At 32.3% G+C, this 27,836-nt stretch overlaps 4 protein-coding genes across 6 annotated transcripts; 1 reads left to right on the forward strand and 3 right to left on the reverse strand.

Moving 5' to 3' along the window:
* Positions 1-389: 389 nt before the first annotated feature.
* On the forward strand, positions 390-3,999 carry LOC124920048 (protein FREE1-like). The gene is made up of 10 exons (XM_047460440.1): positions 390-1,568; positions 1,646-1,732; positions 1,817-1,948; positions 2,194-2,322; positions 2,445-2,510; positions 2,607-2,717; positions 2,899-2,991; positions 3,431-3,464; positions 3,581-3,657; positions 3,742-3,999. The coding sequence occupies exons 1-10, from the start codon at positions 609-611 to the stop codon at positions 3,817-3,819; spliced, it is 1,767 nt and encodes a 588-aa protein (XP_047316396.1). The 5' UTR covers positions 390-608; the 3' UTR covers positions 3,820-3,999.
* Positions 4,000-4,151: 152 nt separating this feature from the next.
* Positions 4,152-6,333, reverse strand: LOC124921854. 3 transcript variants are annotated; one of them, XM_047462552.1, is made up of 4 exons: positions 6,267-6,333; positions 4,648-5,648; positions 4,495-4,546; positions 4,152-4,427 (listed from the first exon to the last, which is right to left on the reverse strand). In XM_047462552.1, the coding sequence occupies exons 1-4, from the start codon at positions 6,285-6,287 to the stop codon at positions 4,401-4,403; spliced, it is 1,101 nt and encodes a 366-aa protein (XP_047318508.1). In that variant the 5' UTR covers positions 6,288-6,333; the 3' UTR covers positions 4,152-4,400. The 3 variants fall into 3 exon arrangements, with proteins under 3 accessions (XP_047318508.1, XP_047318507.1, XP_047318509.1); XM_047462551.1 differs by having other exon boundaries at positions 4,152-4,431; XM_047462553.1 differs by having other exon boundaries at positions 4,335-4,450.
* Positions 6,334-9,477: 3,144 nt separating this feature from the next.
* On the reverse strand, positions 9,478-12,259 carry LOC124920774 (la-related protein 1C-like). The gene is made up of 6 exons (XM_047461327.1): positions 11,509-12,259; positions 10,970-11,390; positions 10,748-10,901; positions 10,572-10,662; positions 10,025-10,096; positions 9,478-9,948 (listed from the first exon to the last, which is right to left on the reverse strand). The coding sequence occupies exons 1-6, from the start codon at positions 11,914-11,916 to the stop codon at positions 9,808-9,810; spliced, it is 1,287 nt and encodes a 428-aa protein (XP_047317283.1). The 5' UTR covers positions 11,917-12,259; the 3' UTR covers positions 9,478-9,807.
* Positions 12,260-17,045: 4,786 nt separating this feature from the next.
* LOC124920030 (aspartyl protease family protein 1) lies at positions 17,046-19,677 on the reverse strand. Its single transcript, XM_047460420.1, has 9 exons — positions 19,262-19,677; positions 19,037-19,172; positions 18,605-18,840; positions 18,304-18,528; positions 18,092-18,227; positions 17,942-18,015; positions 17,690-17,847; positions 17,539-17,610; positions 17,046-17,464 (listed from the first exon to the last, which is right to left on the reverse strand). Exons 1-9 carry the CDS (start codon positions 19,567-19,569, stop codon positions 17,136-17,138), a joined length of 1,674 nt encoding a protein of 557 aa, XP_047316376.1. The 5' UTR covers positions 19,570-19,677; the 3' UTR covers positions 17,046-17,135.
* Between the last annotated feature and the right edge of the window lie 8,159 nt (positions 19,678-27,836).

Genomic DNA, 27,836 nt, shown 5'->3' on the forward strand with positions numbered 1-27,836 from the left:
TGTTTTTATTTACAATTTCAATTTTTATTATTTATTTTTGTTGTTCATTTATTTTTTTATTAAGTTATTTAATATTAATAATTTAAATTTAAAGTTTTATTTATATATATTATATTAAGAAATTGATATAGTTGGAACTTATTTTAATTATCAACAATATTGTAATTTTATATATAAATAATACTATTCAATTTAAAATAAATACTAAGAAATTTTTTTATGATTTTTTCAACGGTTGGACCGGTGTACGGCCTCGAAACTTCCTGATGATTTACGAATACAGATGATCCGGTCCGGTTTTTGCCCCTAATCATCATCTTCAACGAAACAAAAGAGAGAGAGTAACACACACCCTAATGGCGGTGTCGTCGTTTATATAACTAATACTCCGACGACCACGGGATTATTATTATTATTATTGCATTCTCTCTCTCTCTTATTTGAAGAAAGAAACTTCTTCTTCTTTTTCTCGATCATAATTCTCGATTATCAATCAGATCGATCGATCGGCGATTTCTCTTTTCAGCTGCTGCTTCTGCTGCTGCAAATTCGGATTACAATTCACAGTCTTTTCAATCTACAAACAAGCAAACAAAGGAGAGAAGAAGATGAATCAAAGCGATGCAGCAAGCTCTCCCTTTTATCAATATTACAACAATTCCCACTTACACAATCCTAACCCTAACCCTACCACTCCCACCACCGACGCCCATATGAATTCCAACTCCTCCTCCTCCTTCCCAGCTACATTCGCTTCTGCCCCTCCGTTCTCCTCTTCTTTCGCTCCCTCCGATCATCATCATCAACAATCGCCTTACTCATCTTCTTCCTCCTCTGCCCCTGCCTATCCTCCTCAATACGCTCCCCCCGACCACGCCTCCTTCCACCCCAATCCTACTTCTCATTTACCCAATCCTCATTATTCCGCCCCTCCTCAACTCGCTCCCCAACCACCCCCCTACAATCCTTACGATCAGACTTACGGGGGTCCATCAGTCAACTATACCCACCAACAACAAATTCCTCTTTACGATCCCAATCCCAATCCAAACCCCAATTCAACTACTTCCAACACTTCTTCTTATTCAACCAATTTGTATCCCCCTCCCCCGCCCTCTGATTACGGGAATTCCTATCTCACTGGATCGAATTACGGCAACTATGTCGATCAAGGGATGCACGGAGGAGGCGGTGGTGGTGGTGGTGAGATGCGGTCAGAAGTAGCTCCACGATACGATTATGGAGGAGGGTTACAGGATGGTGGGACTGAAAGTGGTGTTTATCGTTACAGTGGATCTAAGACGGAGCCCTATGGTGCGAGAGGGACTGGCAGTGCCAGCAGCGGCGGCTCAAAGTCTTCTTCTGGTGCGCTTTTTGATGATTATGGGAGACCGATTGCGTTTGGGGATAGGAAACAGCAGCATAATTCACTGCCACAGTCCGCCAAGATTGTCAAGGCAGCCCCAAAGGTAGAGTCCCAGCAGGATATGGGTAGTGGGGTGCTGAAGTTCCGTGTCAAGCTCTTGCAAGAAAGCGCAGGACAGATCGACATGGATATACTTTGCCAGGTATATTGAGATTAACTATCACATTGTTTGCGATGATGAGTTTAGCCTATCATGATTTGTTTGCGATCTGTATCCAGATTGGTTTGGATGGGATTCGGCTTCTTGATCCTACAAATTACAGGACTTTAAGAATTTATGCACTTGATAACATCACAAGATGGGATGTAAGTTTTATCTTTGGCTATGCTGTTTCCTTAATCATCAACAGCTTCGAATTAAGTGTGACTGATCATTCTACCTTCTTTCAGGTCCTGGATTCTTATATATTTGCCTTTTGGGCTAAGAGCTCAGTGGATGCCGATGCTAAACGTATCCGACTAAAATCGAACAGCTATACCACGAACAACATTCTGGATGCAGTAACAGCGGCCAGCATTCAGGTAAGGGACTTGTTATTATTTTTCCTTTACAAGTACATCTCTATATTTTTTTTGGGTGATTGTTCTTATAATTTGTTCTTAGCATACATGCTAAACAAGATGCCCTTAGATGATGAGAAATTTTAGCTGACATCAATGGGTTTTTTTTTTCTTTCTTTTGAAAGATCAAATGTGTTTTATTTTATGCACTTGATTTTTGAATGTTATCCTGTATACATCAAGTCTTTGTTTTATTATTGGAACAGTTCAAGGAGATTGGTAATAGTTTCAAGTCTCCTGATCCCAAGGGCTCAGATCAACAATCTGAGAAGAAAAAGGGGTTAGTTGATTGGATGAATATTATTAAACCAAAAATAGAGGAGAAAGATCATTGGGTAAGTTCTCTAGCACTTACTTTTTTCCGCATAATATTGGTTGTTTTGCTCCATAGGCTTATTCTATTCAGGACAACATCTCTTGTCAAATTGAGCTTATTAATTCTGGGATATTTCTTTAGGTTCCTGATGAAGCAGTTAAAAAGTGCACCTCATGTGCTGCTGATTTTGGGGCTTTTATGAGAAGGGTTAGATTGTGTTTAACTTCTTATGTCGTTTAATTCACACTATGTTCAGCAACAGTGTGTTTAATTCATCTTTTTTGCTTGAATTTCGAATTTCAGCACCACTGTAGGAATTGCGGAGATATTTTCTGTGACAAGTGTACCCAGGGAAGGGTCACCCTTACTGCAGATGATGATGCCCAAACAGTTCGAGTTTGTGACCGCTGCATGGTAGGAAATTTTCTTCCTCTAAATTCTGACATAAAAATAGATTTAATTGGTACTCTTGGTACTTTCATATAGGGCTATAGGGTTTTAAGGTGTGAAACAAGTACTAATATGATAGAAACGATATTTATTGCCTTTCTTAAGTAGAGGTAACAATTGTAATCTGTTGGTGTTGCTATTACAGGCGGAAGTTACTCAAAGGTTGGCTAATAGTAAGGATAGAGCTGCCCATGTTTCCCCATTGCAGAGCCATGAGGATTTGGCTAGAAAACTCAAGGTCAATCAACACCTCTATTGTTCATGTTCATTTATTATCTTAGTAACAATAGGAAGGAGAATTATGAATGTAGAATATATTGATATGAGATGGATCCATTGTCCATTGTGATTTAAATGGTCATATAAACTATAGAACCAACCCTCCGAAAAGATTCTTTGAGTTTTCTTTCAACTGTTCAGAACTAGGAACTTTTGTATATATTATTGTTTTCACCAAAATAGTGCCTTCCTTGAGATGGCTAAATTAGTAATTGAAATAGTAAAAAATATAATTGTTAGTGTTTAATATAATCCTTGTACATTTTTTTTTCAGATGTTGTAAAATTGCTTTGTTGTGTATTCTTTCATAAAGAAGTCCTCTTTTTAACATTGACTTTTCTTTTTATGTGTAAGAATAGAGCTTAAAACAGTATTATTTTTTTTCTAATTTGTTACAGGAAGAAATGGAGAAGAATCGCAGGAGCTCTACAGGTAGAGGGGGCAACAACACACTTCCAAACCTTTATTTATTATAATTACCTCTTTTCAGTCAATTGTTATTCATTCCCAAACATATTCTAACTGACATTTGACGTGTTTGTTAATAGGCTTCAAGTCTGAAGGAGGAGGGTCTGGAAAACGAATGAAAGAAGTTGCCTGCCCAACATGCACAGTTCATTTGCAGGTTGGTCATTTGAAATTTGCCTAGCTAAAGTTTGACAAATAATGTAAAGTTGTATAAAAGGTGGCGCGGTAATTGAATTTTCAGGTACAAGTTCCAGCTTCTGGTTCGGAAACGATAGAGTGCAGTGTTTGTCAACATCCATTTCTTGTCAATTCATATTGATTGATCTTCAAATTTCACCTGCCTTCAAGTTTGCTTGGAAAAAGAATGAGAGAATCTTGTTTTTTCTTGTTATTATTACTACTTATTGAGCTGTGTGTGTGAATAAGGATTATTACTTATTACAATGTTTCTTCAATCTCTCCATACTGTCATCAATATTATTAAGGTCACTTTTTAGTTAATTTCTTATTGTGAATGAGAGATCCTTTTGTATTTGCATTGACAACACATCCAAATTCTAATATTTTAAATATATATAATTAAAAGAAGAAAGAACATGTTAAAACAAAAATATAACTACTGAAGATTATCTCGTGTTATATGACAACCATTCCACATTGTCAAAATGAAGTAAATTTCATGATATACAACTATAGACTACATAATATCACACCAAAAGAAGAAATCAGCACATATGGTTAGATTTCTATTTTCTGACAAGATTGGATAAAAAAGAGAGGTTGTCTACTGTTGTCTTGCCAGCATGCTCCTCCATTTGTCCTTCAGATCCGAAGAGTTCCGACTATTATGAAATACATCACGCCCAAACTCTAGCAACTTCTTCCATGGTATATTCTTATTTATTTTTGTTGAGAATTTCTCAACCCCTATCTGCACCAGCAAACCATTACTTATCAAATTATCAATAAAAACAATTATAACTATTTGGACTACCTTCAGCATTTCTTCTTCTTCAGAACTCCAACGACATTTCTTACGGCCTAATCTGAAACCACAAAAACCAAGAGTGGAAATCATATGATTATTACCAAGAATGATAATTACCAACACATACATAAGTCGGAAAATGCAGGAGAAGAAACTCACGATAGTGGTTTAAAGTCACTTGAATTCGTAGTAGAGATCTCTCTTTGTTCCACTTTCACATTCCCTTTAAGTGAAGGCTCCAGATTCAGTTGGTGTGCTTTTTCATCTTCGTGTTCCACACCTGTACTTCTAGTTTTGTTTGATGTAGGACTTTTGTCTTTCTGTTCCATAATTTTGGTTTGAACACCTGAACTACTACTACACCTTGTTCTCTTAGAGGCCTTTTTCTTTTGTCCTTTTTTCTCTTTGATATTTACTTCATCATGTTCCTGCACTTTTGGAATGTCCTCTTGTTGTTCCACAGTCAAATCATCATCTTCCCGTCTCCTTTTGCGTGAAGAATCAGCTGAATTCTCCAATTGTGCCTCTTCTATTACTAGAGGAATATTCTGTTCTTCTTTCTCCTGCTGCTCGTCAACAACTTTTCTAGCTCTTTCAACTACTTGGTCATTCTTCAATTGACCTGCATGCACATCTGCTGCATTCAGTTGCTTTGCAATCCCATCAGAGCACACATCTGCTGCATTCAGTTGTTTTGCAATCCCATCAGAGCTTATCTCTCCTAATATGATAGGACGACTGGCTTCTCTTTCAGGTGTTTTCTGCATCTGGGAATTGACCGTGAGAGAACTCTCTATAAGAAAACACGATAAAGTCTTCTTTGTATCCTTAACCAATTTTTTTGTTTCATTCGTCCTTATAAATGCTCGTCTGTATGTACAATAAGGACAGTAGAAATTATCCGTGCCACCAATTGAAAGAGTGGCTGGCATGCATTTCTTATGAACAGCTATGGGGCAGCACAATTCACGACAGACAAATAATCGACCACCCCTGTTGCATTTTATACAAAGTTCTTTATCCGACATGTACATTTCTAGATCTTCTTCAGGAATTCCATGGGAACTACCATCTGGAGCTTCTGCTGCAGCAACGCCAGCACCGGAATCTACACAGTGTTGCCTACTTGTAGAGGCCTTGCACTTCTTTTTCTCTTTCTCCTGTTTCAAATTCGTCTTAAAGTCATACACAAATATTATATTGAGACCAGAGTTTCTTTTCATGGAGGAGGTTGCTAACACGCCATGATATCCCACTTCAATCAACATGCTTTTCAACTGTTCATACATAGGAATATTAAACATGAGACCTCAACCTCTTAGATCAAGTCTCGTATCACTTCAAGTCTTCAGCCTTAGGTAATCTTAAAGAGCTTTTCAAGGTTTCAAACTCTACTTAAACCACTTCCATGTACAAGAATATCAAGGCCAGATACAAATCAAGAACAGAAAGGGAATACTTTATGAAAAAAAGGAGGATTATATTAAGCCATACTTGGTTCAGAACTTATAAGATGATCCACTAACCACAATTATAACTTTTATCATTTCTTATTTACCATTTCAATGGCTAAGTTCCCCAATCCGCCCACAAAAGTTTTGCAGGTTGAACTCAAATCTAAAAAATATTCCTATGTATGAACAGTTGAAAAGAACCTCAAAGAATATTGGAGGATTTTCTTGTTTATGACCATCTAGATCACAAAAGATCTGATATCAGTATTCAACATTCAACAGAATTGGGGGATGATCAACAGAATAAAGTTAAAGAAAATATACCCGATTATCTATTTCCTCCATTTCTGGTTTACAATTGATTAACCCTTTCTTCTTCTTCTCAGATGTATAAGACTGTTAAAACAATAGAATAAGACTGTTAAGGGAGAATATTCAAAGAAAAACAAAAGTACTGAAGAGCAAGGTAAATGCCCAATCAAATTATCAATAGAGATTGAAAATTGTTGTCAGCTTCTCAAAGTATGTTCCTACTACATGTACTGATCAATAGAACATGAAAATAAGCTTGTTGATCCTGACAATAATATATCTTAACAAGACCTAAACTCGAAATTGGTATATTAATCACAGTGCAACAATGGCATCACAAGTAGACAGTTCACTGGGAATATGCAGGGAAGGAATAAACAGAAGATTGATCTTCTGGCGGAGAAAAGGAAGGAGAAACAAATGTAGCTATGAAGGAGGAAGGGGGAAGGAGGAATTACCATTCATTTGGCCGTCGGCGACGATCGATCGGAGAGTTTCGAAATGCTAGGGTTACGATTCTTCAGCTAATGAGGGAAAGAAACTTATCTGAAATTATGAAATTTTGTTCGTTACAAAGAAGAAACATTATTATTATTATTATTATTATTATTTCTTTTTCAACAGTCTCAATAATCTACTATTTTAGAAAAGTTTAAGCTATAAATATATGTTATAATAAATTTTACTTGAGATTAATATAGTATATTTTATCATATTTTAAATAAATTTATTTTATTTAAATTGTTGTAAAATGTTACAAACATGTTATAATAAATTTGACTTGAGATTAATATAGTATATTTCATCATATTTCAAATAAATTTATTTTATTTAAATAGTTGTAAAATGTTATGAATTAAATGTAGGGTGGTAAAAAAAACTGAAAAATTGCTAACCGAACCAGATAACTTACCGGTTTATCGGTTAACCGGTTCTAATGGTTCTGGTTAACCGTTTTTTTACCGGTTAAACGGATCGTTAAACGGATCGGTTTTCGGTTAAAATATTTTTTTAACGGTTTAACCGTTAATAATTTTTTATTATATATTTATATTTTATAATTTATATTAGTTATTTGGTAAATATTAAATATATTATAAATAATATTTAATAAATATTAAATATATTATAAATAATATTTAATAATTTATATATATTAGTTATTTTTAAATTTTAAATTATAATTTATATAAAATTATTTTAAAAAATATAATTATATAACTATTAATTTAAAAATAGACTTTTAAAATATACTATATTATTAAAGTAATATAATATATCTCTAAATATATCTATCAAGTATTTTATGACATATTATATTGTGACATAGAAAAAATTTGTAGGATAACATAGTAAGACGAAGGAATGTGAAAAAAATATCATTTAAAAAAAATTAATACTTAATTTAAAAAATACAATTATTGATTCCGGTTAAACCGGTTTGTAGAATAGCGAAGGAATATGAAAAAAATATCATTTAAAAAAAATTAATACTTAATTTAAAAAATACAATTATTGATTCCGGTTAAACCGGTTTGTAGAATAGCATCATCATAAGACGAAGGAATATGAAAAAAATATCATTTAAAAAAAATTAATACTTAATTTAAAAAATACAATTATTGATTCCGGTTAAACCGATTAACCAATCAGAACCGACCAGAACTAGTAAAACTAGAACCGGTAAAACCGATATCAATATCGGTCGATTAACCGATTTGTAAAATAAGAAACAAAATCGGACTTAACCGAAATCGTTTAACCTTGAACACATTAACGGGAAATTTGACAAAATGACCTTAAAAAAGACCATTAAATGCATCTTTGATCCAAACCGAGTATAAATTTAATTGCACAAATGACCACTTCAAAATACTCTAACGAAATTACCCCGTCGCGTAACGCAAAGGACATGATCGTCTCGTGAAAGAAAAGCCTGTGAAAAGTCCAGAATGATCGTGCCCTTCGCGTGACGATCGTGTCATTCACGTTACGCGACGGGGTAATTTCACAGTCTTTCCATTCGCGTGACGATTCTGCCCTTTGTATTTAGCGACTGGGTAATTTTGTCAGAATATTTTAAAGTGGTCATTTGCACAATTAGCGCATTTAAGATGCTTTTTTGGATCGTTCCGTCAAATTTTTCATGATAACTCTTATCAATGCACATTTAATATGTTAATTCAGGCTATTAAGAAATTGATTTTTTGGAGATTTTGTTATATGTAAATTATCATTGCTCATTCTAAAGATGAGTTTGATTTTGTATTCTTCTTTCCATTATATTAATATCATTTTAATTATTTAATTTATTAATTAAAATAGTGTAAATTTATTTTTAATTAAATTTTAAATATAAAAAATATTTTAATAATTTATTTTAAATACAACTTTCATTTATTAAAAGCTCATAAAAATAAAAATAAATCCCATGTCACTTTTTCCCTTTCCCTTTCATTCTTTCGATCACTAGTTCAGAAGATTACTTTTTATTTGATAATGCATTGTTGTTTCTATGTGGACTTGCCATACTTTTCAAATAATCTTTTATAAAGATCAATTTATTAGAAAAATTAATGTCATAAACTGGTAAGATAGAAAAAAAAAAAAAAAGTGCAAGGATTTAGGGAGCACAAAATTTCTCCAATCTAATTCCCCGACAAAATGAAATCAGAACACTATGAATGAAACGGATTTTATGGATTACATATTTTTTGTTTCAACTAAAACCAAGTAAATCTCACAAAAGTAAATTTAAAAAATAAAATATTTAAATTACCTGAATTCAAATTAATTTTCAGTGACTAGATCTCGCTTAGTTTGCATTATTTTTTTTATTTTTTTATAATTTAAATAGATAAAATCTATCTAACAACTTATTTCTTTACCCACCTAGCATATGATAAAATATAGTAATCAGAGTCACACCCTAAGAGGGTAGCACATCAATAAACAAACAAACAAACAAACATATATATATATATATATATATATATATATATATATATATATATATATATATATATATATAAAATATATGAAGTATAAAATATGAACACATGATGATGATAAACTAAGGTTGACTAGAAATGGAAATAACTTAATATAGGGCTAAACAGGTCTTCTCAAATTTGACTAGAAATGAAACCTAACAAGTATGGTATGTGTGCATCCAAATATAGAAGAAGCACAATAAGGTAAAAGCAAAATTTGCACAACACCATAGTAAGATAAGTAATAATATAGAGCATTCAAAGATAATTTATTCTTATGTTTTTCTTTGTTCTAGTACCCATAAGACTTCATATTCGCCATGCCATGCCATGTCAAAAAAAAAACAACCTCAAAACGAATCAACACATTTACCATCGTCAAGTTCGGCAACTTCTATTTGTCCTTCCTCCTCCTCCTCAGCATTGTTTGGGTCACTTCATTCAGATCGGGCCCTCTATCTTTCAGTTACTTCTGGCTGAATGGCCTACAAATGCAGGCAGACAGGCAGAGAGTATTGTGCCTTGAGCCACTAGGGCTTGAACTGTTTGAGCCTAGCTAACTAGCTATTTTCATCAAGAACAAGATTATGCATACTTTCAGTCATATCATCACCAGCCAGCCTCCGGCCATATTGAGGACTTACGGAAGAAGGTCGCATGATCCATTTCGACCAATCATTTCGCCTTCTTACTTTCTCGCCCTGCAACCACAAATTTAACATGATCAAAACTAATACACAGAGGTTCTTACGATTGGCTTGTTATTTAGATAAAGACCTGGATTTCCACTTTAGCTGAAGATAGCAAGGAGTCTAATATAAGCTGGATATTGTCCGTCAACATCAGAACCTGCCAATGAAGCCAGAGACAGACAATTTTACAAAAATCTCTCTTCTCAATAATTTTGTCAACTAGTTGACTTGTGGATCAGAATGAGAATGATAAACGCAAACGAGAGTGAATCGTATTAGGTTTGTTCCTCCTCCACCACCTATACTATAGATGTTTGTAACTTTTTTTTTCTTGGTCACCAACAAAAGTGTTCAAATTCAGGGTTATCAATATAACACCAATTACAGCACTAAGATGGACATTAGAAATAAAAAATGGGAGATTTTAAAATTGTTAATTTCTTCCATAAATAGATTAACAAAGAGGTGCAACCATAGAATCTTGGATGAAATTTAGGATCATCTTGTAAGAAGTCAAGGCAAATAATACTCCATATATGTAACATTTTAAAAACAAATCTAAAAAATAAAAACTTAAAACCAAGTTGATTATGAATAATATAGCTGCTCAAAGAAGTAACCACAAAACTTGCCTTTTTAAAGCCTGCTATTAATTTAATTGGAACCCAACCTTGATCGTCCATGTTTAGTCGCAGGAATGTATCTTTGACTAAATTTTCATTACTGCAACAAATCAATGGTAGATGATCAGGCCATTATGTGCAAGGTCAAACAAAAATAGCAGAATAATTTGTGAAGCTAATAGTACCTAAAATAGTAATCTATCTGGTTCACTATCTTAGAGTGCAATTGTGGATCCGGGATGAAAAACATCGCATGGGGTGATATAGGTGGAACAATATGGACACCTCTGAGGGACTCTGGAGATGGGGCTGGAACATAAAACACTTGAGATGCAAATTCTGCAAGTATGAATAGGTTAAAATAACACCCATGATCATAAACATGAAATTCAATTATAAAATGTTACCAGGATAAACCAGAGGGCCTCCAAATGGTGGAACATGTAATGGAGGTGGTGGAGGAGGAACAAATGCAGAGTTATTAGGTGGTGGATTTCGCATAAATCCTCTAGGAATGCCTCTTGGAGACTGCATTTGCATGTCCCTATTGTTGTTGAAACTTCGTTGACGATTCCAGTCATGATTACCATTGTGATCTCGCCTTCCCCCATGATTATTATTATGATGATGATGATGGTGAGAGCTATCGCCACGAGGATGAGAACCCCTCCTAAATGAATTGCGATGTGATGAATGCTCATTGTGACCAGGAGACTGTGCTATTAACCCTCCTCCTCCTCCTTTTTGCCCACTCTCCTTGTGTGGAGATTCTTTTGAATGAGAACGCTTAACAAAAGCTGATTTAGGTGACCTTTCAACTCCAGTTGCCTATAACAATCAACAAAGGCGAAGAATTCAACATATATTGATAAAAAACATGGGGAGCCCAAGCCCTAGTATGAGAACAACAATCTCATTATGCAATGAATGATAAAACATAAGTAACCTGTGGTAGAGAGATCAATCCATCAGTCACTACTCTCAAAGAATGAGAGGGTGATGATTTCGGAGAAGCCCGAGCAGACTCTGACAAAGCAGGCCAAGAAACACCCCCCATGACAGTCCCTGCATCAACGGTATCATTAGAGGGTTTGTTCCAGACCAGCTTCACACCTGCATTGTTAATGCCAGAACCATTGTCCGCGTTCTCCATTTGAGGATCCGTTGCAGAATCATCAGATGCCTTGGCAGGTGATACAGGAGGAGATGGACCCGAATGTATGAGAGTTTCCGATTCGGATCCTATAACAACATGCATCCATGGAGACTGCTTGGCATGTGGAATATTATTATTAAGAGCAACACCATCGGGTCCATGGTTCCTCAAGAGAGAGTTAGCAGATGATGCAGCCATCAAAATCAAGGGTTTTGACAGAAAGGGTTTCAAAATCTTAGAACAACTAGTGAAAATAGTATATCGACGAATTCCGTAAGAGAGAAGAGGTCTACTAAAAGCGATTATTAGGGTTAGTAGCGTGAGGAAGAGTTGACTATATAACGATAGAATGAGTTCATCAAAGTATTGAGCATAAAAAGAGATCAGATCGATACATACACTCAAGAGAATGGAAATTACAATGGCTGGCTGCTGAAGAAGAAGAAAAGAAGAAGCTTTCTCTCTCTTCCGGCTCAAGGTTTCAGACGGTACCCACTGATTTTCTATCTCTTTCTTTCTTTCTTCTTCACCTTCTCTTTCTCTGTGCTATTTCTCTCTGGTTTTGCCACGAGGGAGGGCATGCAAAATGTGAATTTCCAAAATTAACCCTCAGAAACGTGTAAATTTCCAAAAGCATGCGAAATTTCGTGTCGTTACAACTTCACGGCGATGATGGGGGCTAACGTGGCATTCATTTGTTGCCAAATGTCTACTTAGTAAATGCAATTCTTTGCCAACTTATATCTCCCACACCCCCAATGCATTTATTCATATTTTAATTAAATCTTCGTACATAAGTTAAGGTATTTTGATGTTATTGGTTTTTAGTTTTTAATTATAAAAATTAAAATAAGTTTAAAAATTCATGTATAAGAAAAAAGATTGGGGTGATTGGGGCTCTTTATTTTGGATGAATTGAAATTTCGGGACGAGGTTTTGTTAAAAATGTAATGAATTTAAACTCTAAATTAGGTCTAGTCCAAAAAAGTGACCGTTCACGGTCCCAATTGAGTACGGTCGTAAGGGTTCGAACGATTTTACGAAAAATTATTCAGAGTCGAGATTTGGTTAGGTAAGAACTAAAAAAGTACGCCCTATCATATCAAAAGACACTTGTGTTGCTTTGCAAGCCTACATAGGGTACAAGATCTAAAATCATGCATTGGAGGGATGTCCGGGCAATGAGAAGGAATGACATTTTCAGAGGGGAAGGCCATGGGAAGATATCGTTTGTAATCCATGGATCTCCGATTGTGATACCGTATCCAAGATATGTGAATAGTCTGTGTTCTTTGGACTTTTCAAACTTGACGAACTGAAACATTTGAGTAGTTAAAGGAAATGAAATCGACTAAGACCTGTTAGTAGGGCCGAGCGAGAGTGGGTTGGAATTTTCATACAAAAAAGAGAATTTTGTCTTAACAGTTTTAAAAGTCGTTAAAATAAATAAAAATACATGTCACTAATTTAACTATCGAATTTTAGCGAATAAAGGACTTTAACTAACTACTCTCTAAAATTCGGTAGCAAACACCTTAATTTTACTAAAAATCGTTAGTTATAACAATAATATTTTATTATGTATGATTACATGCGTTACATGGTTATTGTAGCTATATAGACAAATATATAAACGTTGTTGATAAAATTCTCCGAGATAATCAAATCGATAATCAAATCTTAGGCACACATTCATTAAGTTTTACAAAAATATATGTGACCAAAAACAAAATGTTTATAAATTTATAAAATTCTAACAAATATAAGCTAATAAAAATAGACCACAAGTTTAATTGAGAAATTTTAGTATAAGATTCGTTTAGCACATTCTTAGTTGTTGTGCAAATGTTTTTATACTTGCTAAAGATTTTAACAATCTAAACATATTGTTTAACACATTAATCAAACTTCATGTCAATAAAGATTGTCTAACACTATTATAGGTTGAAGGTATATTATAAATGCATACACAAATTATGTAATTGTTTAAAAAGAAGATCTTGGATGGTTAAAAAAAGTAGAACATTGAAAGATACACCAAATGTTTAAAACTGTATTTAAAAAATTAAACGCATTTTGCCAAGAAACAACAAAAAAAATAGCTAATTTTTTATTTTAAAAAAATTGATAAAATAAATAATATTAATCCACTTAAAAATTAATATTTGATCACTTTTTGTCACCTCACACTTCAAATATTCCTCCATTGATCTCTCATATTACTTTTTAAAAGTGATCATTTTATACCGACTTATTACACTCTCACTCAATCAACCATCTCATTATTAATCTTTCGTGTCTTTGGTACTTCGATCTACGTTAACTTTCATTTCGAGCATTTTGTATCAAACCTCTTACTTTCACTTCCCTAACCAACCATCTCATTATTAATCTCGTGTTCTCACTTTTAGCATTTTTTACCCGACATTTTTACTCGACATTTTTACCCGACCTTTTTACCCTTATTTTGGTCAACCAACCATCTCATTACTAATCTCGTGTCTCGTGTTCTCACTTCGAGCATTTTGTACTCGATATTTTTACCCATACTTTGGTCAACCAACCATCTCATGACTAATCTCGTGTCTCGTGTTCTCACTTCGAGCATTTTGTACTCGATATTTTTACCCTTACTTTGGTCAACCAACCATCTCATGACTAATCTCGTGTCTCGTGTTTATTTTTTGGAATTAAAAAAGAACTAGCATGACACCCCACAGTCATGATCCCCCGCTTAAACTAAAAACACTTCCAGATGGAATCGAACTCGTAACATTTTGGGTCCCTTAAGCCGACTCTTACCACTGGGCGTGTCTCGTGTTTTCATTTTGAGCATTCCGTACCCGATCTTCTTATATTTACTTTGGTCAACCAATCATCTCATTACTAATACCGTGTCCTCATTTCGAGCATTTTGTACCCGACTTTATTACCCTCATTTTGGTCAATTAACCATCTTATTATTAATATTGTGCCTTTACTTCAAACTTTTTTTTGTACCAGACCTTTTTTTACCTTCACTCTATTAATTTCGTGCCCTCACTTTGATTATTTAGTACCCGGCCTCTTTACCCTCACTTTGTCTAACCAATAATCTCTTACCCTCCTTTTGGTCAATTATTAAATCTTTATAATTGTTCTAAAATTGGGCATCGCAGGATTATTGTATAATATGAATATTTTAATCACTTATTATTTAAGATTTTTAATTTTATATAAATAGTTTTATATATGAATATATAATTAATATGATTAATTATTACAAATAAATAACTCAAATTAAATTAAAAAAACATCATATTTTAATAGTAAAAGAACATATAAAAAATTAATATAAATTAAAAAATGTTGCAGAGATTTATCGATAGTATATTTAATGTTTAAAAGAAATATTTGGTTGAATTTAATAGATAAAAGTTGAGTAATCTATATATATATAATGATGCTTAATTTTTAAAGTGTCCAGATTGTCGGGTCGAGAGCTGTGGTTAATTTGGATACTTGAGTCGAATTGTGGGTTGACCCGCCTTTAAATTTAAAACGGTTAAAAATAAAATTAAAAATGCTAGAGGTATGTTTCGAACTTGCAACTAACAAAACAAGGTACAACTCTTTAACCAACTAGGCTACAAAGACTTTATATTTTAAATTTAACACCAAATTTGATAAACGCGGGACGTTTTAATATTAATATAAGTTCAACTTTTTAACTAACTAATCTATATATATATAATGATGCTTAATTTTTAAAGTGTCCGGATTGCCGGGTCGAGAGCTGTGGTTAATTTGGATACTTGGGTCGAATTGTGGGTTGACCCGCCTTTAAATTTAAAACGGTTAAAAATAAAATAAAAAATGCTAGAGGTATGTTTCGAATTTGCAACTAACAAAACAAGGTACAACATTTTAACCAACTAGGCTACAAAGACTTTATATTTTAAATTTAACACCAAATTTGATAAATGCGGGACGTTTTAATATTAATATAAGTTCAACTTTTTAACTAACTAATCTCTATATATATAATGATGCTTAATTTTTAATGTGTCCGGATTGCCGGGTCGAGAGCTGTGGTTAATTTGGATAATTTGGTCGAATTATGGGTTGACCCGCCTTTAAATTTAAAACGATTAAAAATAAAATTAAAAATGCTAGAGGTATGTTTCGAACTTGCAACCTAACAAAACAAGAACAACTCTTTAACCAACTAGGCTACAAAGACTTTATTTTTTAAATTTAACACCAAATTTGATAAACGCGGGACGTTTTAATATTAATATAAGTTCAACTTTTTTAACTAACTAATATATATATATATATATATATATATATATATATATAATGATGCTTAATTTTTAAAATGTCCGGATTGCCGGGTCGAGAGCTGTGGTTAATTTGGATACTTGGGTCGGATTGTGGATTGACCCGCCTTTAAATTTAAAACGATTAAAAATAAAATTAAAAATGCTAGAGGTATGTTTCGAACTTGCAACCTAACAAAACAAACACAACTCTTTAACTAACTAGACTACAAAGACTTTATGTTTTAAATTCAACACCAAATTTGATAAACGTGAGACTTTTTAATATTAATATAAGTTCAACTTTTTAACTAATTAATCTATATATATATATATATATATATAATGATGCTTAATTTTTAAAGTGTCCGGATTGTCGGGTCGAGAGTTGTACTTGGGTCGGATTGTGGGTTGACACTCCTTTAAATTTAAAACGGTTAAAAATAAAATTAAAAATGCTAGAGGTATGTTTCGAATTTGCAACTAACAAAACAAGGTACAACTCTTTAACCAACTAGGCTACAAAGACTTTATATTTTAAATTTAACACCAAATTTGATAAACGCGGGACGTTTTAATATTAATATAAGTTCAATTTTTTAACTAACTAATCTATATATATAATGATGTTGAGTAAATGGATATTTGGGTCGGATTGTGGGTTGACCCACCCATAAATTTAAAACGATTAAAAATAAAATTAAAAATGTTATCCATAATTTTTTTTCACGATTTTTTATATTTTTACTCGTGCAAATGCACGGGCTAAGTGCTAGTTAGTTAGAATGTTGACATATAAAGAATTGATTGCAAGTTCTAAACTTGCATGGTTCACATTCACATAGTGATTTATGCAAGAACTAATGAGTTCTAATTAAATGTTATTATATATATAATAAATTAACAAAAAAATCAAATTTTAAATTGATCGTCTCAATTTAACCCTTCATACTAAAATTTAAAGAAAAAACTAAAAAAAAACTATATTTACGATCAAATGATTACAAGTAAATATATCTACTAACCTAGAAGACATAACTGGTGTGTTTAGGTCAGCTATTTATTTATTTTGTACAAATTCGTTACACTGTCTGTCTTGAGATATTGACATTATTATCATCTTCTACCACTGTAACTAAACAAGAAAAGATTTCCACCCAATAATAAGATTTTCCCCAAAATTGGTGATGAAAAATTATGGAATACAATAATATTGAATAATAAGATGAGCAAAAGGCGCAAGTCATGAATTATGTTGGGAGGGTGTGACGAGGAATTAGATGCAATCCCGCGACTTTGAGAGCTGCTGCTGCTGGTGGTCTTGTTTGCAGCTGCCCGAGGATAGTAATTTTTGTTTCTGTCTTTGTCTGCAGGATCAACCGATGATGGCCTGGCAGTCAAGTTTTGTGGTTTTATTACCACACTTGGATCCTCTGTCTCATAACCTGAATTCAATCATGATTCATGATCAGGACCATATGCTTTCTTTCATTTTCAAAAAAGAAAATTAGATTCTTACAGTCGAACTTCTTCCACCCGAGGATGAGCCTTTCTCGGTCAAAGACAATGCGATAGCCCGTCATAAAATTTTCTGATACAAACAACAACATTTATTAGTATGCTTAACAAAGAAAATTCTCAGGGTAAAAGATAACAATAATAATACTTACGCCCTATTATGTTCATCTCAGGGCTCTTCACTATTGCAAGACAATACACAAGTTCATTCTGAGTAGAGATGATTATTATGGGATCAAGTACAGCTAGTTTTCCACCCCCTTTCATAGTAAGACCAAGAGTAGGCACCAAACTGCTATTTGCCTCTTGACTGCCAAAAACAAATATTGTTTACAATTTTAGAAACTGGTTTAATCATAAATGACATTATAGAAGAGAAATTATTGACTGTCAACAATCACAACCTCATATCATAACAATATTCAAATGGGATCCTTTGATCTGGCGGATGCTTCCTATCTTGCGTTTGAGAATGGAACTGAAACTCAAAATAAGCATTCAAACAAATGTTTCCAATTTTTTACCATCATAAGGCTGCTGGATGTCTGGCTTACACTTTCTGTGAGTTTTGTATAGGCCGGATCAACCAGGTATGTGAAGGATGTACCCGAATCAAATAGAGCCGAGAACTGCAAGTCCAACAGAGTTGTTCCAACGCGAGTTTCCGATACAGTTATGTTATATGTGGGGCTGCAGCCAGCATATATAATTAATGGTTACAACAAGATCAAAGGGAATTCATAATTATGGTTATATCAGCACTTACTGCGATGGGTTCATATTCAAAGGGGTCTCTTCCTGATCAAGGCTACCTTTATCTCCAAAGCTAATTCTGCCAGTTCCGTCGTGCCCAAAACACATGGAGAATGAATTCGCTGTATATCCCTTGCTAGATAGAATGCTAGGAACTGATATTCTCTCCAATCCTAGCCCAAATAAACCGTCTGGAGCAGCAACATCTAGAAATGAACCTGTTTGTACCTGCCCACATCTGCGCAGTTTAAGTTTCAATTATTGAAACTCGTTTTGATGCTGCAACTTCCATCGCAATTAGTATTCATTCTCACCCAAAAGTTATATACGCGTCAACAGATTCTTGATCGCTGTTTTCAGTGTTCAAGTGCAGAACATCCTCCATTAGAAACCCTGAAGTTGAGGTTTCAGATGAAACGTAGGAAACTGTGTATGGGCAATGACTAGAACTTCCAGGGCACAAATTACGTTGCCCACAAAGACTATTTTCACAACTAACTCTTCTGCCTGTAGTTGAACCATTTGGGTTGTATACACTCAGTTCAAAATCCTACAATATTCACAAGAACAAACCAAGATGATGACGATGATGATGATGTATTCCATTCAATCTTACAACTATAACAGATAACAAATGAAACAAGTTTAACCTAATCCCTAGTCTAGCAGCCATTGGTTGGATTCCTAAACAGCAGATTAAACTAATCTTTTCAAGAAGAGAAATTAAGAGTAGAACTCGTACTTACAGAACTATAAAGCATGTTTTCTGAAGGAGCGCATTTGTTGCAATCACAGGGCACCCAGAAGAGATCACTTCCAGTATCAAGAGCCACCAAGAACTTCATCTCAGGGGTCCCGAGAGAGATAGTGGTGTAATGCAAACTATATATATATATATGGTGTAAAATGAAAAAAAAAACAAATGAGAAAGGAGAAAGGGGAAGAAATAGTAATAATAGTAAGTGTCTTACAATCCGAGAGAACTGATGCGAAAAGTGGAATTTCCGTCGGAGAAAGTGAGAAGCGTGTCGTGTACCAATTCGGAGATCCGGCGGCCACGGAGGAGACGATCGTGGTCGGCGAGTCGTTCGTAGTAGTCGATAGTACCCTTTGTCGGCCAATCGATAGAAGAGACGTTTCCGGAGGAGGCGTGAGACCATCTTTTAACGGGTTCAGAGAAACGGTGGTGCATCTCGAAGGTGAAAATTCGGCAATTACAGCGATGGAAGGACAGGAAAGAGATCAAGAAGAAGAAGAAGAAGAAGATGAATCGATACATTCTTGGATTTTGAGAGATCTGATCAGTAGTGGATAGAAAGAAAACAAAAGGGTTTTGATGATGACCCCATTGAGTGAGTGTGCTTTGCAAGCGAGCAGATAGATAGTGGTGGCTCTTCACTATAAATTGGCGGTTGAGGTGGTTGGCTGTTGCCACCAAATCCCACTATTTTACATTACCAACCTGCAGCTTTCATTTTCCCTCCGAGTTGACTCACTTCTTCTACTCTTCTACTTTCATAACTAGCTTTGCACAAAAGAATATAAAATATTACTTTTAAATTATATAAAAAAATATTTCTTTATGTTATTTTTTAATTATTCAATTAAAAACTATATATATTTGTTGGGAAAGATTAATAATATCAATTTAAATTGTATACACGATATATGTAAGATTTTATACACGATATGTTCTCCAACGTTAATGATGACCCGGACATCCATGAACTAGTCAAAAATGCGTAGAGATTCTATAAATTTCTTGATGATTCTAAACGGTCGTTGTATGAAGGTGTTCGAATAACGAAATCATCAACACACTGATTGAGAGTTTGTGTGTAGACACTATTACTTCATCGATAAATTTAAGGTACGGTTTTATAATTGAAATAAAAATGATGACACTAGTTTTAACTTTTTCTTTTATTTGAAATGTAGAGAAACAATGGTATAAATGTTGAGAATATGAATAAAATAAAATTTTTCCATCATACGGGCAGTAAGCCTTTTTTACAAGTGCAGGAAAATTTGGTTTGTACATTATTTCAAATAACTCAATATGAAGAATGTTACTAATTTGATAAATTATTTATTTCGACATGCGAGTGAAATATAATGGACACCCACTGTCGTTGAAAATTTTAAGAGGACATGTACCCCGAAAGCTACTAAAGAAAACCCCAACCCGATCCTGAACGTATAAGCACAAGAGAAGATTGTAAGTGAAATGACTTTAATTGAAAATTTAATAAAACCATATAGTTTATATAAATGAAAATTAATTTAAAATTTGCAGGTGGAGATGAAAGAAGTAAGAAACAACGAACTAGATATCTTCGACTTCGACTTAACGGAGAAAGTGTTCGAACCCCAACTACATGAGACAATGATCAGTATGGGATCGACGTGCGGCCTACACACTTTCGTGGGGGATCGACAGAGTGACAACAATTCACAACGAGCCACTAATCGATTGTTGATGGAAAAGAATGAAAAACTTCGGGCAAAAATGAGAGAAATGACGTCTATAGTGGAGGAAATCTGACAGAAGGAGGCGGAAAAGGCAAAAAGGGAAGCGGAAAAGGAGGCGGAATTTCGACGGAAGGAGGTAGAAAGAGATGCGCAAATGGAGGAATATAAACAACAAATTGCCTACATAATGACAAGGTTTCCACCCCTAGTTAGTACATTGCAATTCTTTTTTGAAACATTTGTAAATGTTTTGGTGGTTCAGAATTTTGGAAATACAATAATATTTTTGTTTATGAATGGTATTGTATATGTTTTGGTTTTATGATAACACGTTTTAGTTGTGTAAAAAACGAATGGCCTATTTGAGCCATTTTAGGGACAATATCGAGAGATAATAGATTATCTCTCGATATTTTACACGAGAAAAATATCGAAAGTTATTATATTATCTTTCAATATTTCTCTGATGGAAATTACTGAGAGATAATAAATTATCTCTCGGGACATTACCGAGAGATAATAGATCATCTCTCGGTATTTAATGGGAATAGACTATTTACTATGGGTCACAATGATAGAGTTATTTATTATTATTATTATTATTAGGATTATTTTTTACTGGTCCAATCCAACATTTAGTACTCACAATTTTTTGTTTCAAAATTATAAATTTAGATAATAAATTATTATTAAAATTTTGATTCATAATTAGTCTCTAATCAAATATAGTCTCAATAACTTTTTTGGTTGAGTTTTAAATATATATATATATATATAAAATGATGCTTAATTTTTATTCCGGATTGTCGGGTTGAGAGTTGTGGTTAATTTGGATATATATGTGAGAGTAAATGGATACTTAGGTTGGATTGTGGGTTGATCCGTCCATAAACTTGAAACGGTTAAAAATAAAATAAAAATGTTATATGTATGTTTCGAACTTGCAACCTAACCTTTTACTAAGTTAGGGAAATTTTATGCCCTTTCTATAACTGCTACATATTCCCACTCCAAACAACATATTACACTTTACATTCATGGTAAAAACAAAAAGAAGATAAATGAAGAAAATGGAAACATTATTGTTTTAATCAACCAAGAAATCGTAACTCGCAAAAGGGTTCAATCGGATTGATGAGAAGGGTGACAACTAAATATACTTTGTCAATATTTTATTTATTTATTATTATAAGGAGAACTAGAATGACACTCCACATTCATGACCCCACACTTACATTCAAGGCATTTCCATATGGAATCAAATCTTTGACCTCTTAATCTCTTATGCCGACTTTTATCATTGGTTACCTTGGTGAGATACCATTGTCAACATTAATCTAGTTAATACCTAAAACCCAAATTTGTTCCTACCATTTCATTAATGCAATATGAGAATAACTTCAATATCTATGCAAGTTTGATTAATCGACTTAATTAGATAATACTTTAAACATATAATCGTTTAATAAGGAATTAAGGTGGAAAAAACAAATACTAAGTTCATCTTAATAAATCAAGAATTTCAAATATTGTTGTTTTTTCAAAAAAAAAAAGTAATAAAGTAGATTTTCAACTTAACTTGAAGGCAGGTTTGAGAGACTATATGAAGGCAAAGCAATCTATGACCTGAAAAGTTTCAGAAACTCGAAAACGGTCTCATATCTACTATTTCTCCAACTTTTTTCACCGTAAAAATTAATATTTCTCATTTAAAATGTGATAGAATTTTTAATACTCTCACATATATATCCAAATTAACCACAACTCTCGACTGACAATCTGGAGTACTTTGAAAATTAAGCAGCATTATATATATAGATTAGTTAGTTAAAAAGTTGAACTTATATTGTTAAAACGTCTCGCGTTCATCAAATTTGGTGTTAAATTTAAAATATAAAGTCTTATTAGCCTAGTTGGTTAAAAGATTGTGTGGAAGCTTTTGTAAAGATATAAATACTACTGTCTTTAAATTAATTGTTTCAACCACTTTGTAATCCCCTGGGATAATCTGGTAGACTAATGGGTAAGCGGTTCAGTTTTGTCGGTTAATTTATCGAAATTCACATTCAAATCGTTAATACCGACTTACTAAATTTCAAACTTTTGATTTGTCGTCTCAGTTTGAACGATTAAAAGTTCGGTTTGATCGGTTTAATCGTTTGATCCATTGACACATTTTTAAATATATATATATATATATATATATTTATATATATATATATATATATATTTAATGTATATGAACAAATACAAATATTATGCATGATATCAGGTAACATAGTTCATTAATTAATAGCATAACTTTTAAAATACAAATATATTATACTAAAATTATTGTTTACTAAACATAACAATAAAAATGAATTAATAATTTTGAAATTAAATGTCTAATCTAATAATAATTAATATAATTGATAGTGTACTCACAATTATTTAAATTAATAATATTCCCATTATTATTAGTTTAAAAAAATGAAACAACGGATTAATCATGTAGCCCGTAAACACACTTAATCAGACGCAGAATTTGTTGTTTGACGGACTCGTTGAACCGACACACCTTAATAATGAGCAATTTTAGTAACGTTGAACAGACACACCAAATCATTAGAGGATCAGTTTGGTAAAAAGGAAATTATAATGAATTAATGAATTCGGTTTGAATATTTTTTTATTTGATTTAAACGAATTGATCTGTTTACTTACAACCTTACTGGTATAATATTAATTTTATAGTCTAGGTTGTTAGGTTGTTTTTAATTGATCTAAATTTGATATGAGATTAACTAAGTTTTTATGTACTTGGTTAGAAATTAAATTTTAATTTAAGTTCAGAATCAGACCAGAAGCCTTTCTAATTTGAATGTGTTGGTTTTCTTAAGCATGTATTACATATATGAATGAAAAAATTGCGGAAATCATTTTAAACCATTTAAGACCTATTATCATGCTAACTTAGAAAACGTATTTTAGAAAATCGTAACATAATTTACCGTTTATAAGTTTCATATAACTTTCATAGGATGTTATCAGAATAACCTATTGTACAATGAAGACGGTCAAAAATCGTTTGCAAGAATACAACAATCCAACACGAACACCCCACGATCTAATATGCTCATGAACAACACAATCAAAAATCTTCACGTACAACACGATCAATACACGAATGACCTTTCATCTTCTTGTTCACCAAGCGTCTTATCAACGCCTCTAATGTCGATTCACGCAAAGAGCAAATCAATACAACTAGAAAACATAGGAAATTAGCTTACTTTGTTAGATTCTTTAGTCTAGATCTTTAATCCTTAAATCTATATTCTTAATTCTCTATGTCAATAAATCGAGATAAACTGTAATTGCGGAAACGTACCTGGATCTTTAATGAAGAACGGTTCATTAAGCCGTTCTTCGTTATTCTCTTCTTCTTGTTCTTGGATCTGGACCTGAATCTGAATGTGGATCTTCTCGTTCTGGATCTGGACCTGGATCGGAATATTTGATGTGGGTGGGGTTTAAGTCTTCCAACCCTATATCGATAGCCTTCTTGAGAGTTCTTGAGAGATGAACTAAATCCTTATTGTTCGATGAGAGAAACAAATAGGCTGGCTATCTATATGGGTTGGGAACCTAGCCCTAATATACCTATTTATTATTCGGCCCATCAACGAAATAATGAATGATATTTCTGCTTCTACACAAATATGTCCCCATATTTATTATAGATGTCCAAATAAGCCCATAACCTTTATACTTTAATAGATCACTTTATTTGGGCTTTAATCTTTATTATGATAACAACTAATATACAATTATTAAATTATATATGTACCCAAATATTGGAAATAATTCCAACAATCTCCCACTTGGGTCATATAATATTTCCTTCAATTGTATATTATAACCTTAAGAGCTCAAAATATTGTTATCATTACAAATACATCTATATCAATCTCGTCCATCAATTATAACAACATAGGATTAAAGCGATTTTTGTTACATTAATTCGTAACTAAACCCTCAATAGTCACATATGTCAATACAATCAAATGACATAGATTAAACATGGGTGTGTAGTGTGGATTAACATGTAGTGTGATCTTTAACATGTCTAATACCAACTGGTCCTCCTTTATTCCTTATAGAGATCAATCTGAATAACTTTAAAATCTTGATTTTCTTTAAAAACTAAATCTTTAATTTCTTTAGAAACTATTTCTTTAATGTGCACATAAATTCCAAATTGTATCTATACAAGCATCACAATACAAACTCCCACTAAAACTGTATATCATCTAAATATGTAATATCCATATGAACAATATGTTCATGAAAGACCTCGGATAGCAAATATTTAGAGAACGGATCCGTAATTTTAGAGTTTGTCCAAATATGCTCAATAGATAAATAAACATTCTGAATTCTTTATTTTCCAAATAGTTCGACTTAGTCAAACTCATATTACTATTAAAGTAAAAGAACTGCAAATTATTGTCACGTAATAACTTTAGTGGTCTTTCTATATCATTCATAATTTGCAACCTCGTGATAAAATTTTGCAGTCAGATTCTTTAATTGGATACCACAAAACACCTAATAAATTCTGCCATCAACTTGAAATAATTCGAGTGTCTACTTAACACTCTTCCAAAAATTAATTCTTTAAACTAAAATGATGTGGCACGAATTTTCGACTGTTTTAGTATCCAACAAAATTCGAATCAATATACCAAATGATCTCTATCCGATTCGATTTCACTATATGAGTATGCAATGTTTTGTTCTTAAAATATCACATTAGTTGTTTGGTTGCTTTCTTAATGATCCAAACCAGGATCCTTCAAGTATTTGTCCAACATCATAAATATTCTTAATTTCTTGATTCATATAATCTAGAGCATACATTAAACTCTTGTTTAAGGAGTATTATGTATATATATTTATTTTCAAGGCTAATCTTGAAGTACTTATGAGACTAAATTTATCTCTAGATCTTTCAAAATATCCAATAATTAACATCTAGAAATTCTTTAGTCTAGTTTATTTTCTTTAGACCTATAAGGCCTGACCTTAACTGGACAACCCCAAAAGAATTTACTAGTTGTTTTAGTTGAATCTTTATTCCATATATAAGTTGTAATTCTTAACTCTTCCTTCCAAATGAATCAATTACATGAAGATATTCCATAAATGTTTGTTTCCAAATAAAAAAGTATCTAAAGTAATTCTTTATTTCTTCATCTTTAATATGAATTGTCAATGCCCACGCCGATGTTTCTTTCACCATCAATTGACAATTAACTCAACCGTACATCAACACATTTACTTTAGTAATACTGAAGTTACCATCAATTGTGTATGAGTACTGAAGTTAAATTACTCTTAGAACAAACAAAACAAACTATAATATGTATTCTTTTATGCACCACTTTCTTTAGTAATTTTCTTTTAGGTGCAATATCTGCAATTCTTACAACTTTATTTCTTTATTATGTATTAAGGTATTTGCTAAGTGAACACTATTTATGTTATTTTTGTTTCAATCTTTTATTTTTCTTACACACAACTATGTCTCCCTTTAGACAACTACAATTCACATAAATTAACTTAAGTGTAAATAAGAAAATCCAAATGAGATGCATGAGAATACATTATTGTAACTCTGACTTTAATGCATTACTTTTGAAACAAAATAAAACATATATTATTTATGAAATATTTATTCTAATAATACCCTTAGCAATTTTAACCCTTTAGATATAATTCTTAAAAATACAACAAATTCTAAATATGTCTTAAAAATTATATCATATAAAATGAACTTAAGATGTTGACAAGAAAAATAATCCGTATAAGCAGAAGTGTTAACTTGATTAGATAACAAAACAAATGAACAACCATACTCACAAAATTTTAATAATCACATAAATTCAAAATAATGGTACGTCTCATCATAAGATACCAAACGTAACATTAATATTTAGTCTTTGGACATTGAATATTAATTTGCAAACGATACTCATTTGTAGTAATCAAATATTAACAATAAGTCCTGTCAAACAATTGGTTATCTTTGGATATTCCAATTATTCACATGGCCCACCGAATAATTGTTACATATTTATTACCACATGTGCATAATGTTATTCTGACCAATTATTTATCTTCCTTTGGGCCGATTAAATAACCGCATGAAATAATACACACTACCTTCTTAATTTATAAAACATATTAACTTTCACAAGAGAGCCTACTTTAGTAGGATGTTGCTTCAATTAATTGATTTAATAAATTAATAAATTATGTACATACTTTAAGTGTGTAACTCGACCAATTATTAAACTTCCTTTTGTCCGATTAATAATCGCATAGTTACAAACACAACCGTCTTAATCTTATAAAACAAATATGTTCTATAAATTAATAATTTGTACATTATTTAAATTTGCAATCCGACCAATTATTAATCTTCCTTTGGGCCGATTAACAACCGCATAATTACAAATTTAAGTGGGCCTAAAATTGTACCAAATTTTTTGAATGTGTTATTAATACCGAAAATCCGAATGTTGTTTTATGTATCAAAAATTGCATAAATTCCATATGTGTTACATAAAACAAATAATTGTGATTTTACTAATCACTCAATTATTTCTTAATATCAATCAACACAATATATACATAAAGACCGAAATATGTATATATATTCGAATGTGTAATATAAATGATTGATTATTCATCCAAATATAATAATAATAATAAACAATTAAATAATCAATTACACAGATTACCCAAAAATTCTAAATTTATTAATTATTAGGTTAATTGATTTCCTTAATTCTTGATAAATAAGTTATTGATATTTATTTATTCATTAATTATAAATTATTATTATTAATAAAAAATAATAATCTCTTTATTCTTGTCTTTTCTTAATTTCTGAATATATTTATATAAATTGACTTTTTCTTAATTTCTGAATATATTCCATACATTTCATAAATTAAATGAATGATACACGTTTTTTATACTAATTCATCAAATATATTACAAAAATAATGTAATCAATATTTA

The sequence above is a fragment of the Impatiens glandulifera genome, chromosome 1, assembly GCF_907164915.1.
Source record: "Impatiens glandulifera chromosome 1, dImpGla2.1, whole genome shotgun sequence".
In the NCBI taxonomy this organism is placed as follows: Eukaryota; Viridiplantae; Streptophyta; class Magnoliopsida; order Ericales; family Balsaminaceae; genus Impatiens; species Impatiens glandulifera.

What these genes read in the sequence shown, in the direction of transcription:
- LOC124920048 (XM_047460440.1), top strand. Translation starts at nt 609, where the DNA reads ATGAATCAAAGCGATGCAGCAAGCTCTCCCTTTTATCAATATTACAAC. An exon ending in TAGAGGAGAAAGATCATTGG is followed by an intron (nt 2,323 to 2,444) that starts GTAAGTTCTCTA and finishes ATATTTCTTTAG; the next exon opens with GTTCCTGATGAAGCAGTTAA. An exon ending in ATTTGGCTAGAAAACTCAAG is followed by an intron (nt 2,992 to 3,430) that starts GTCAATCAACAC and finishes AATTTGTTACAG; the next exon opens with GAAGAAATGGAGAAGAATCG.
- LOC124921854 (XM_047462551.1), bottom strand. Translation starts at nt 6,287, where the DNA reads ATGGAGGAAATAGATAATCGG. An exon ending in AGTGACTTTAAACCACTATC is followed by an intron (nt 4,547 to 4,647) that starts GTGAGTTTCTTC and finishes TTGTGGTTTCAG; the next exon opens with ATTAGGCCGTAAGAAATGTC. An exon ending in AAGAAGAAGAAATGCTGAAG is followed by an intron (nt 4,432 to 4,494) that starts GTAGTCCAAATA and finishes TTGCTGGTGCAG; the next exon opens with ATAGGGGTTGAGAAATTCTC.
- LOC124920774 (XM_047461327.1), bottom strand. Translation starts at nt 11,916, where the DNA reads ATGGCTGCATCATCTGCTAACTCTCTCTTGAGGAACCATGGACCCGAT. An exon ending in CAGATAGATTACTATTTTAG is followed by an intron (nt 10,663 to 10,747) that starts GTACTATTAGCT and finishes GATTTGTTGCAG; the next exon opens with TAATGAAAATTTAGTCAAAG. An exon ending in CAGCTAAAGTGGAAATCCAG is followed by an intron (nt 9,949 to 10,024) that starts GTCTTTATCTAA and finishes TTGTGGTTGCAG; the next exon opens with GGCGAGAAAGTAAGAAGGCG.
- LOC124920030 (XM_047460420.1), bottom strand. Translation starts at nt 19,569, where the DNA reads ATGTATCGATTCATCTTCTTCTTCTTCTTCTTCTTGATCTCTTTCCTG. An exon ending in AAAACATGCTTTATAGTTCT is followed by an intron (nt 18,841 to 19,036) that starts GTAAGTACGAGT and finishes TGAATATTGTAG; the next exon opens with GATTTTGAACTGAGTGTATA. An exon ending in ATACAAAACTCACAGAAAGT is followed by an intron (nt 18,016 to 18,091) that starts GTAAGCCAGACA and finishes TTTGAGTTTCAG; the next exon opens with TTCCATTCTCAAACGCAAGA.